This window comes from Tetrao urogallus, assembly GCF_951394365.1.
Source record: "Tetrao urogallus genome assembly, chromosome: 2".
Taxonomy (NCBI): domain Eukaryota; kingdom Metazoa; phylum Chordata; class Aves; order Galliformes; family Phasianidae; genus Tetrao; species Tetrao urogallus.
The window spans coordinates 15,875,526-15,887,823 of NC_136814.1; the positions used below are offsets into that span (position 1 = coordinate 15,875,526).

At 48.3% G+C, this 12,298-nt stretch overlaps 1 protein-coding gene across 2 annotated transcripts in view; it reads left to right on the forward strand.

Moving 5' to 3' along the window:
* Positions 1-12,298, forward strand: part of SLC8A1 (solute carrier family 8 member A1) — a gene marked incomplete at its 3' end in the record, with an annotated part of 92,672 nt that overhangs the window by 73,666 nt on the left and 6,708 nt on the right. Inside the window, exon 3 of one of the 2 annotated variants that reach the window (XM_079532444.1) lies at positions 9,236-9,375. In XM_079532444.1, coding sequence (XP_079388570.1) covers positions 9,236-9,375 — 140 coding nt within the window. Of the gene's footprint in view, positions 1-9,235; positions 9,376-9,624; positions 9,729-12,298 lie in introns of both variants that reach the window. The other variant, XM_079532445.1, reaches the window with a different exon arrangement.

Sequence of the window (12,298 nt, forward strand, 5' to 3'; positions counted from 1 at the left end):
AGCAAGCAGTGACAAAGCACTCACGTGCTCCTCCATGCTCGCCTTCCCCTCGGCCACCCGGTTCCTCTTGTTTTTAGCTTTGTTTAAACAGTCTCCTTGGTAACGGGAAGGAAAAGCAGAATTCTTTCATCCTCCTTCTGCCTATCTCTGCGCCAGGAGGAGGCATGAAAGGTCTCCCAATGAAATGCTCTTATTAGCAAACGTTTGCTTCAGTGCTCCCACCGCAGATTTTAACCCCACTGATCACTGGGGATTTCAGGAGATGTGATGTCTCTTTAAAAAGACTTTCCATACCTAGAGTTTCAACAGAGAGGGCTGTATTTCACAGTTTAATTTACTTGGCAGCAAATCAACAGCATGTCGGTCAGCAAGTGGTGGCTCTTGAAATTGTCCATGTGATCCCTCACAAGTCTTGTCTCACTTGTCTCAAGTCCAGGAAGGCCATGAGGGTCCTCTGATCCTCTTGTGGCAGTTTCAGAAATGCCTTTCTGAGGGGCTGAGCACCAATTGCTATAGCAGCTGCCAGAGGTCTGAAGATGTCTGATAAGGCTGAGAAGAAATGGCATTGCACAGCACCAGGGTGAAGCTCAGGGATGGGGTTCCTGTCTTCAGAAATGAGCATCCCTGGAATTTGAAGCCTGCAGTACAACAGCATCTCGTGTGCTGATGCCCACAGGCTTTGTGTTTTTTACAGCCGGGTCTGGACCAGCACAGGTGAATGGCCCAAGGGAGGCTGGAGCATGTGGGCACCCTGCAGCCAGTCATTTCAATTGCTAAAACAGGAGCGTTGCATCGGAACCTTCCTTGACACACAATTACTTACAACTTCTCCTAATAAAAGTTCAATGTGACACTCACTGACAAGCTCATAAAAGATCAAAAGGCTCTTCTGTATCTCAGAAGCCCATTAGCTTCTGCAGAGCCCCAGCAGGGAGAGGAGGTAGGATGTTTGCTTTGTGCTGGGCTGCAGATACATATCACATCTGCATCAACGTGCACACGCAAGTCAGGGCAGGTGTTTTGCTCAGCAGCTTGTGTGTGTGCACATGCACGCACGTTTTGCTAAGTTTGAACAGTTGTTAAGAGCAGCAGGCACGCTGGTGTGAGCAGCACAGCAGAACCATGGGCACATTCCCACTCTCAAAGCCACTCGCTTGATCACCAGGCAAAAGAAGATAAAAGTAGTGATGGTGCAATGCTTTTTGCACTTCTTGTCAGAGCGTTTGGGTCGCTCCAAAAGTCTGTGGGGAATGCCTCCATCTCCCAAATTGAAACAAAGGGGCTGATCTTTGGGCTGGCACCAAACACCAGGAGCCAGATGCACACCTCCCATGGAAACCCATGCCAGGAAGTTTGAAAGGTACCTTTCAAGAGGGAAGCACTACTGACCTTTATATACTACCTCTCTGCAGTGGCAGCACTGAGCTGCACAGCAGATGTGTTCTGGGCTTCCTTCAGCCTTGATTCTTGGTGCTGAAGCCTTGCTGCCCAATTTGGCATGCTGCTCTCTGTTTTGTTTACTCAGCATAAAAGCAGCAAAGTCTGCTAAATAATTTATAAGGCTGCAGAGAAGTCCCCTCTGCTGGCTGTTGCTCATTGAAATTCATTCTCAGGAGTGCCAAAATCATTTTGATAAGAGTGGTGTCTTCCCTTTGAGGAGCATAGTCATGGCAACTATGCCAGGCGCGTACAGAGAAGGTCAACAAGCATTTATTGGAAGAACGGAGCAATTATTGTTGTAAAGGGAACCTGCCTGTAAAGAAAAGCTTCTATGTGCTCAGATATGGGGAGAAGTGAGAAGCAATTGAATGAGTTTCCAAGTGCTTTCTCTTGGGGAAAATGTATATGAGAACAACCAGGGGTTGGGGAAGAGGTAAAGTACCAACTTTTGGCTCTGAACTCTGAAGGTTTCCTAGAAATGGCATTTGCAAGCATTGATATGCAGCAAGAGTATTGGGCTAGACTGAGCCCTGGGCACTCAACCCTTTGCTTGCAGCACAAGCTGAATTTTTTGGAAATAATGAAAGTTTTTAGCTGGCATGGGCAAGGCAGTGCAGTGCCAGGGGTTGAGTTATTTCTGCCTTGTCAGCTTTCCCAGGCGCCTTAAGCAATTGCTGTTGGGGGTGTTTTTGATCAAATTCACATTAAATGTATTTTTTCTCCTAGTCGTTGTCACTTGCATTGCACTGTCTGTGATGCTCTCCTTGGAGATCCAGACATTGATGTAGACAGAATGTCTCCTGTTCAGTGTCCCCATGGTCCTGCCTGCAGCAGGCACCCAATGATCTTTACAAGGTAGCTCATAGAATCATTAAGGTTGGAAAGATCACTAAGATTATCACTTCCAACCATCAGTCCATGACTGTGACTGCTCTAGACCATGTCCCTCAGTGCCATATCTGCTCTCTTCTTGAATACCTCCAGGGATTGTGACTCTACCACCTCCCTGGACAGCCTGTGCCAGGTGCTCACCACCTCTTGATGTACACAGCTAAGGGAGTGTGAAAGAACAGCAAAACTCCAGTTTGTCCAGACCCATGGGATGATCATACCTTCAGCTATCTGGGGATGGTGAAACCTTTAAGTGTGACTGAGGGCTCAGGTCTTGTTTTGGGGCACCTCAAGAATGCGTCATGGCTTTTTGCAAAATGTGACATTGGCAGATGAGCTAGAGTGCAAAATTCACAGGCAACATCAGGGATTCCCCAGAAAAGCAGTGTTTCTTATCTGACAAATCCTGCCCAATATAGCCTTCCTAAATAGAAATTATAGCAGCATTCAGCCTTGCATGTGAAATCATTGATTCTGCTGCCCCTGCAAACTACCTGCCATGTCTTTCCTCTCCACAAGGCTGTGGGGGAATGGGCTGGACAGATAAGGCTTTGCCAGGGCTCTTCTAGTAGCGATGCTCTGGAACAGACCAACGTTGTGTGTTTGAGCTGTGTGTTGTCATTTAGACTTAACGCATCCTGAGGCCAGAGGAGCAGTTGTTTCATGCTGCCAGGGAGATGACAACACATCATCTGTGCTCTTAGAAGCATTGATTCAGCGAGCTTGATTTCTCGGAAAAAAAAAGAAGTGCGGGGCAACAAAGAAAATAAGAGCAGCCAAATAAATTTTGGCTCCAGACATGAGGGGAAAATGATTGTTTCCCCACCCTTCACAGATTTCAGTGCCAGATTGGTGTGCTGACCGTTTTGCAGACATTAGGCTGTACAGCTCCATTCAGATCTGGGCTGCTGGACCTGCAAACTGAGCTGCCTCATCAAATCTGCTCACTTTACCCTTCCCAAAGCATGTGTCAGGCTTAGTTTCGGGGAGGCTTTCCTTTGCCCTCCACGTCATGTTTGCAGCATGCTTCAGGCAAATTTTCAGCAAGCACGGACATTTTGGATAAGCAAGCACCGGTTCTGAAAAGGGCCCTGCAAGGGTGACTCATGGGGCATCACACAAATATGGGATCCCATCAGCATGGGATCAGGGATGGCCATCACCCCTGTCTCCCTCATGCTCCCATTTCTATTTGACCTTCATCTCCAGTCAGTTGTGCAATTTATTCTCCATGGTGGTCTAATTAGCCCAGTGGAAAGAAGTACATGTCATGTTGATAACCACCTGCAAGCTTTGCACGCCAGAGCTCAAATCTGATGGAGTCGGACCTGTAGCAAGCCAGGAAGCCTGTCTAGTTCCCACAGCTCAGCCGTGTAGTGTCCATCCCCAGCATTTGCAGTAGAGCTGTGGCATCATCAGTGCCCTGAGATGCTTTTCTCACCACCTGGGCAAGTTGTTGTCATTCCAGATTTGAGCAATAGACAAGAGCAAAGCTTGGACCACTTTTGCAACTGCTTTCTTTCGCACGCATGTAGCAGGGAGTTCGGATTTACCGCACCGTGTGTGCTCTCTGTCTCATATCTCTCCTTCACCTATGATCAAAGGCAGTCTTTGCAAAGGAACTCTTCAGATCAGATTCTTCAAGTGGGAAAAATCTTCGAACCAAGGATGATTCTGTTACTGGCGGTCACCGTCATGGTCTCCATACTGTTGGTGGGATGATGACTCAGATCTGTAGCTCTATCTGAGGATAAGGGCTTTCTCTGCTTTTTGGTAGATAGGGGATGAGTGAAGTCAGGTATTTCACTGAGCATTTCCCATGTAGTGCAGCTGGGATAAAGCTGGCAGTGCTGGAGATGGTCGTTTCTTGACTCAGTGTACAACGCCGAGAGGGATAGGGCAGATGCATGCACTGCCAGTGATGGAGCTGAAGGGACAGCCTCTGCCTCCAGATCTGATCACCTGCTCCTTCTCAAAACCACTGAGGATGCTTCAGGAAAAAAAAAAAAAAAAAAAATGTGCAACAAATTCTCTTTAGACATGCGGGTGCTGTAACACTCCATATGTGTGCTCTTTGAGTTGGCAGGAGGCTCTGGGAGTCTTGTCCACCCTATTCCAGTGTGTTTTTGTAGGACTCCCACAGGTCTGTCCCTTGGAAAGTCAGGGCCACCACGCTGCTGATACAGAGAGTTGCTGAGCCCCTACAGACCACTGCATGTCTTTTTTCTGAGCCTGCCCTAGAGGAGATGAGGGGTTTTGCTCTGCCTTTATGCTTGTGCTAGAGGAGATTGCAATGGCTCCCCCTGCCTTCCATTGGATTTTTAGTGGTTGTGCATCTGGAGAAGAGGCTGAATCTGAGCTCTGTGAGTCTCAGAATCTCCCAGAAGACGTTTTATGGCCTCTAGGCAGCCTGAATTGGTGGCTGAGAGCTGACAGAGAACTGACACTCCTCAGAAGGGACATCTCCTGTCTGTTGGCATGAAATGGAGCCAAGATTGGGCTGCACGATCTTTGTGTCTTTCTACACAGAATCATAGCCTGCTGCTGCTGCCCTCCCCATACAGCTGGGTGGTAGAGGCCTCCAGAGAGCATGGCCTTGCATGGGAGGGACAGAAACCCTAATGAACCCTCGCCTCCATCAGAGACCCCAGGTAACAGCTACAAACCACATGTGATAAGTAGTTGTGTACATTCTGGTCCACAGCTGCGTCTTCTGTCCCTCAGGAGCAGGTGTCCCTGCGCTGGCACAGCAGACACTGCATGTACCTCCCACATGTCCACTGCCAGCTGTGCATCAACTGCAGCCAGGATAAGCACTTTCATCTTAGAGCGTCTGCACACAGAGCTGTCACCTCTTGCTATCAGGTGCAATTTTGTTGTCAACTAGTAGAAGAAAAACCTCATCTCCTCCTTTTTACTTCCCAGCAACAAGACAACTTCGCTCCTCGAGTAGCTGTCAGAAGTGTGAGCAGTGAAGCTGCTAAGTGCACAAAAACGTTCTCCAGCATCTGGGTCTGAAAAGATGTGCACTGCAGAGGGAGGCACAGGAGCAGCTAGGGCTCTTTGCATCTTTCACAGCACGGACAGGGCCTTGAACCCTTGCAGTCTCCAGGCAGATGAGAGCTCGCTAAAAAGGGGAGGTGGGGATGGGAAGAGAAAGATCTGCTTTGCTCTTGGTGGCTATTTCCAGCCATGCATTGGGATCTGCTCCCTGCTTCTAATGGCTTAGGTCTAGTTCAATTGGCCTTAGCCACTGGCTTTGGTTGTACTCAGTTCTGGTGCTGGTTTTCATGCCCTGCAGCAGCCCCTTGTGCCATGCTTGCCCCTCTGCACTGTGCCCAGCACCTACGTGAGCTGCATGAAGCAGGAAGTATTTCCAGCCACGTGCTGTCTCTAGCTTTAACCGTGACTAATTAAGTGACTGGCTGACAGGCAGATGTATGAGAAATCAACGTGGCAGCTTTCTGCAGTAGTCTAAGAACACAGGCTGGAATGGACAGTCCCAGCAAATGTGCTTTCAAAACATCATCTCCAGAGCATGCATCCTTCGTGGTTATTCTCTTACTGCCATCACTGACCCATTGGGCTGGGAAGTGCTTAGTTACTGTGGGATTTGGACTTAGGACATCACAGCCCTCTGACCTGGATGTTGTCGTTATGAATCTGGAGTTGGAAGTCCTCCAGTCTGTACATATAACTCTCCTGGTTGATTGCTGGAAGTTGAATGGGTGACAAGCTGCAAAAGAACATAATTGTCTCTGTTGATTCTGGAATAAGTGTCTGTCCCCGCAGCAAAAGCGTGCTACGTGCTTATCATCGAGCTAGCTGCTGACTGCTGTATCAGTTGGTCAGCTGTACTTAGAGATGTTTATTTTCGCGTCCCACTGGGCACACCGTGACTGGCTACATGTAGCACTTAGTTATGTGGTCTGATCACAGTGATGCTTTCTTAGCCACAAGATCTCTGATCTAGGTGCACAGCAGGGTGAAGGTTGGCAGGGACTTTGGAAGGTCTCTGGTCTAACCTCTGCTCAGAAGGCCATCACAGCACAAGCAGTAGCTTAGGCAAGCTTTGCACATCTCCAAGGATGGGGGTAGTTGGCCTTGTCCTCTCACTTGAAGGAAGGAAAAAAAAAAGGGAAAAAACAAAAGCAGTGTTAAAAAGGCATTGCTAGGGATCTGTAAGAGAGCTAACAGATGTGTTGTGCTGTGATGAAAGCCATCTTTCTCCATGCTGAGCCTGAGCAGACAGCCAGACATGCATGCTGGACCTGACATATGTCTGCTCCTGGACATCTGGTCCTGTCAAGGAGGACGAGTGCTCTGGGGGCCATACCCCAGCACGTCTTGCCTGTATCTCTCTGGAGCCGATTGCTGATGCTCTGCTGTGTTCAGTGCTTGTCTCAGTCATGAGAGGGGCTTGTGCCATTTCACATCACTGAATGATACCATCTAGATTGGGAGCAGCAGGATTTTTGCAAGCACATGGAGGATTTGCCCAGTGACTGTGCACATATTGGGGTTCAAAATGAATGTAAGTTCCAGGCAGGCCGCCACCAGGCACTCCTGACCCCACAAGAGAGACAAGTATGGCAGAGATAGTTGAGGTGGGAGTCCCAGCTCCTTGCGTCTGTGCTGCCGCCACAGTCTGATGTAGCCTTGGTCAAAAAAATACTTGCAGAGAAATACTCCTCTGCTGCCCTCCATCTGGCTCCTGCCAGTCTGTGCTAACTTATCATGCATGGACCCGTCCCTGCTCATGTATGAGGTTTTTCACAGAGTACTTACCCTTCTAGGGCACTGCCAACAAAGAGGTTGGTACTGAAGCTTTCCATGAGCTCCAGTGACCAAGGACTGTGTGTGGAGGCTATGCTGAAAGAGCTCTGCAGTTTGACTGAAACAGCATGATTTGAAAAGAATGCTGTTATCCTGGTGGAGACCACAGGCTTAGAGCAAGAGTATGAAGACACAATCCTTTTGGGAAAGAAGAGCTGGAGCTGCAGTTCTGCAAGATTTGTTTCATTTTTTGATTGCTGGTACATGGAAATGCGCTGAAAATCATTCCCTCAGAGATTGCCTTGCCTACAGACTCAGGGACAAGCAATTTTTGATACAGAAATGCAGACACTTGTGTGGTTTCTCCTTGGCAACATTTTGCCCAACTTTTTGTTGGTATGAACACCGAGCTGGATGCTGAGCCCAGATGGCTTCCATGGGTTTTGGCAATGCTAAGAGGAGGCACCAACCACATTTCCCCAACGTTTTATCCGTCTTCCATGCACACAGTGTCTGTGCACTAAATGTCTGTGATGTTTCATGGCACCAGCTTCCCTGCAATAATCACGAATGGCTAGGTTGATGCAAGTGCTTTCTTTCACCAGCAGAGACTTCAGCTGGGGCACAATGGAGAGGGTTTCAGGGTGCTCTGCAGAATCCAGAAAGCAAAATGCGGTGCAGTGAAGATGTTCCATGCTCTAAGAATAATCTGTCTTATTTCCATATAGCTGTTTCTCAAGCAGATGTGGTCTCGAACATCATCAGAAGGAAAGTCTTTTGTCTGGGATTGCAGTATCATCCCAGGAACAAATTTGCCTCAGCAATTTTTTGCTGATTGGAAATGCATCCAGTGAGCAGACTTGCTATTTGTTCCTCCTAGCCTTGTGCAGAAAAAATGAGCAGTGCACGTGTCTGCCTGACACAGAGCACTTGCTCACACCTTGGAAATGCCAGCCAGAAAACTTCATTGCAGCAACACCTACTGGCAATGGGAGATTCAGCCCAGAGATTCCATATTCAAGTCCTGTTGGTGCTGAGTCTCAGCACTGGCAGCAGCTTTCTTCTTCCAGTTTCTTCTTGTGAGAGAGAATTATTTTGCAGGGCTCAGAAATGCCGCATGTAGGAAGGCAGAGCACACCCATAGGAAGCTTACGTCTTGATGGCTCTGCTGCCCTCAGCATTGCTGAAGACAGCTTTTTTAATTAACTTTCCTGAGAAGGGCTTTGTTTCATATGTGGAGGGAAGGTGCAGAACGCATTTTAATGGGAGTTGCCAGGAGAATTATTGATTTGGCGAGTAATGTTTCTGAAATAGTGCCATTCTGTTAATTCTGTCAGGTCCTCTGATAGCTTGGCTGAGAGCATTAGGTTTTTAATACGCAATAATTTCCTCTAACTCATCAATGCATAGCAAGATCAGCTGCATGCTTGGTAACCATTTTTCCTACGTACAAAACCTTTGCAGCAATAATTACAAACAGAACAAATTATTACGGATATTCATTCTAAGATACCATTACCCCATACTGTGCTGCACTGTTACACTTTTCACAGCCATTGCTTGCTCTTGAGTAAATGGTTTCATTATAAGCATGAAGGGCAAACTTAATGCACTTCTGACTCACAGCGAACAGCACAAGAAATCATCCTGGCTGTTCCACCGAGTGCTTGGCAGTGTTTGCTGTGAAAGAGAGTAAAACGTCACCTCTGCTGCCAAATACCTGTCAGCCAGGCAGAGGGGCTTTGCCTAGCAGGATGCAGCAGATGGGACTGCTGCATCCCCCTTGAACTCGTCCACCAAAGCCCACAAAGCCCAATGGAACAGGCAATGGTACTGCTGCAGATTAGCCGTGCCAGGGCTGGTTAAATGGGAGTAAGCCATCGAGGGGCTGCCTTGCACCTAGAGTTTTTGAAGGTACCCTGACCCCATGGACCTCCCTGCTCGTCCTCTTGGCCTCTCAGCCTCTGCCTTTTGCTTTCGGCTGCGCTGCCCCTCCAGCTGTGCTACCAAACCCACTGTTTTCTCTCCGCAGCCTCCTTCTCCTGGCCTTTCCACCCTCCTCTCCCTGTCTCCCTCCTCCCTCTTCCCCCCTTACTCTTGAATCTCTATTTCTTCTTCTCTGTTCCAGCAAAACGATATCAATCAAGGTGATAGATGATGAGGAGTATGAGAAAAACAAGACCTTCTACCTAGAGATCGGGGAGCCCCGGCTGGTGGAGATGAGTGAGAAGAAAGGTGGGGGACGTGCTCCGGGGCTGAGCCCAGCCTGTGTGTCCCTGTCTGGCTCACTCATGCCTAGCACCTGCAACACCGAGCTCACATCCGCAGCGCCTGCGGAAAAGGGCAGGAGCGGAGCCCCCCGAAACCCCCAGGGATGCTCCTGCCCTTCCCCGCCTGCCCCATTGGGATGTGCAGCCGCTTCCCTCCCTCCCCAACCATCTCGGCACCACGGCGGACGTGAACTGCATGCGCGTGCGACGCCAATCATGTGTTTGCCTTTGTCTTGTGTTCCCACAGGAAATTCATTACCCTTAGAATACTTGACCGTGAGGAGTATGAGAAAGAGTGCAGTTTCTTCCTTGTGCTTGGGGACCCGGTGTGGCTACGACGAGGAGTGAAAGGTGTGAGAGTAACACCAGACCAGCTCTCGAGACGCTGCCGTCCGCTTTTCTCTGTGTCTCCCTACTCTCACACTCCTTTCTCCTCGCACTCTGGCTCCCGGCCGTTTTGCCCTCCTTCCTTCGAAGCTTGGCCCTTGCAGCTTTTTACTCTGTTTTCTGTTCTCTTTTGTTTTGGGGGGGACTCTGTCTCGCTGGCAAGGGCTCCCCCTGGTATCCAGGCAGGGGACGATGAGCATCGCCAGCCCCCACAGACATTTTGAGCGTATCGCCCCACCACCCCGCAGCTGCAGCTTCATTCAATTCAGTAGAAAACCAGTAGAATTCAGTAGAAATCAATTCAGCCTCCAGAAGCAAGCAATGCTGCATCATTTTTATCAGAAGATGAAAGTAGCCTCTGCTTGAAGTAAAATGCATGGCCAGAGCAGTCTTTTCAGTCTTTTCTACGCTGGCACTAGGGTCTGAAAATAGCTCAAAATCACGGCACAAGCAGGTAATGCCGTAAGATGCAATCAATCCAGGAGAAATCAGGTTACACTCAAATAAAGTTTCATGGCTCTGCACTGGATAATAGCTCCTCATAGGAATAATAAAAACAATTTCCTCTTTCATTACATAAAATAAAAACATTTCTCAACCAACTACAAACCCTTCCGAAAAGACACGGCTCACTTCGTTTTCCAAGCTTTCTTTTTTTTTTTCTTTTTTCTTTTTTTTTTTTTCTCCCAAGAAATTAACTAAAAATTAACATCAAGGCTAACCCTCCATGCTATTGGTTGCCAAGCAAGAAGCAATTTTAAAGCTACTTAAGATAATTAGTTGCCCTACAACAGTCCCTTATGAAAGCCTTTGTAACAAATTGGCAGGAACGGTTGGCCTGCCTGTCTGGTTTCTGGGACGGAAGCTCTCCCTGCAGCAGCCACAGGGCTGGCACATACTGCTCTTCAGGACAGAGAGGGTCCCCAGCAGTCCCCATGCTAGGCAGGGAGATGCCACGCTATTTCAGCCTAATATCTGACAGTGATTCCCCTTCCAAACAGGTGCCATGCAGGTCAGCTTTGCCATCTTCTCTGTCAGGTTTCCAGCTGGTTTTTGTGGCTAGCTGCATTATGTGAACTGGTAGGAGGAGTCAGGCTAAAAAGAAATCAGTTTCTCGCTCTCCTGGTCACAAATTGAGGGTAGCTGAGAGATGTTCAGTTTTGCAAACTAGCTAGTTGAAAGGCTAGTCAGGATTTAAAGGGATACTATTTGCTGCTTTGGCCATGCTGTGTTGGGGTTTTTTGTTGAGCCAGATTTTGTGCTTGATTTTACAAGAGGCAGCGAGATGGGGTGAGCAGCGCTCACAACCTGCAGATGGGAGCACTCCTGAAACGTCACTGCTGCGCCATGTAGCCACACTGCGGTCTGTGCCTTGGGAGCCAAGACCCACTATGCACCGAGGGAGAGCTTTTTTCTTTCATTTCAAAAACCTCAAATGTTGAGTAAGCAGATCCCTGAGCCAAACTTTGCCCCAGACTTTTTTCCTCTCATTCCATATGTTAGAAGCACAGCTGTCAGCAGTAGTTCTTGCTCCCCATAAAGCAGCTGGAAGAGGTCAAAGTCATTACGCACTGCACATGGGACACGTTGTGTCCTCCTCCAAGGCAAAACTGCCCCCGAGACCAATGGAAGATCTTGCACATATGATTCAAAGGGGAAAAATGAATTTTGGGAGTGTGCCTTTTATCTCATACCCACCCCATGTCTGCAGTCATTTTTATTTTAAATCCACAGTCCCATGAAATGTTTCCGTTCCTTTATTTTTAGTGCATCTCTCTCAACACTAATGGTATCCTGCAGTTTTACAGATCTGAAAGCTCTGCCCTGGGATCTGGAGTTTTTCTGTGAATATTCCTTTTGATTTCATTATTCATTTACTTTTCTTCTTCTGTGTTTGTCTCTGTCTGTCTCCTTCACAGCGCTGTTGTTGAATGAGCTTGGTAAGCGCGCATTCCTTTTTCTTTTCCATTTTTCCAGTTTGTCTGCATATTTTCAGAAGACGATTGATTTTGTTTGACATTTTTCCTTGCTCACAACATTCTCTTCTAGGGCGGTCAGCACTATTTAAGTAAGCTCAGGTATCTGATGCCCCATCAGCCTTTGGAATAAAGCCCAAAAGTCATTGTTAATGAGCAGTAACCCACCATGGCAAAGAACATTTTCTGGGAGTGGAGTAGTAACAGGCATAGCAAACCCGCCAACAACCCCGGGCCACGAAAGTGCACCACGACTAGTCCATAGCCGCCTATGCTGACATGGCAAAAATAGAGTGGGCTGGTGACAGGGTCAGCAGAATTGGCCAACCCATCTGGAAGAGGTGATACCTCCTGTTTGGAAGACAGGGAAGGAAGTGAAGCACCCCAAGGCCCCTGGCAGGCTATTTTAGGTGCCAGGGAATTACAAATACTTTTGGGCAGGGTGTCCCCATGCCATCCCCAAGCTAGAAGTAAGGAATCAGCCCCCATCCCCACATGGGGCAGGGAAGGACCTCCATGTCACTGTAGGCTGCAGAGGGCTGCTGTGATGATGCTAAC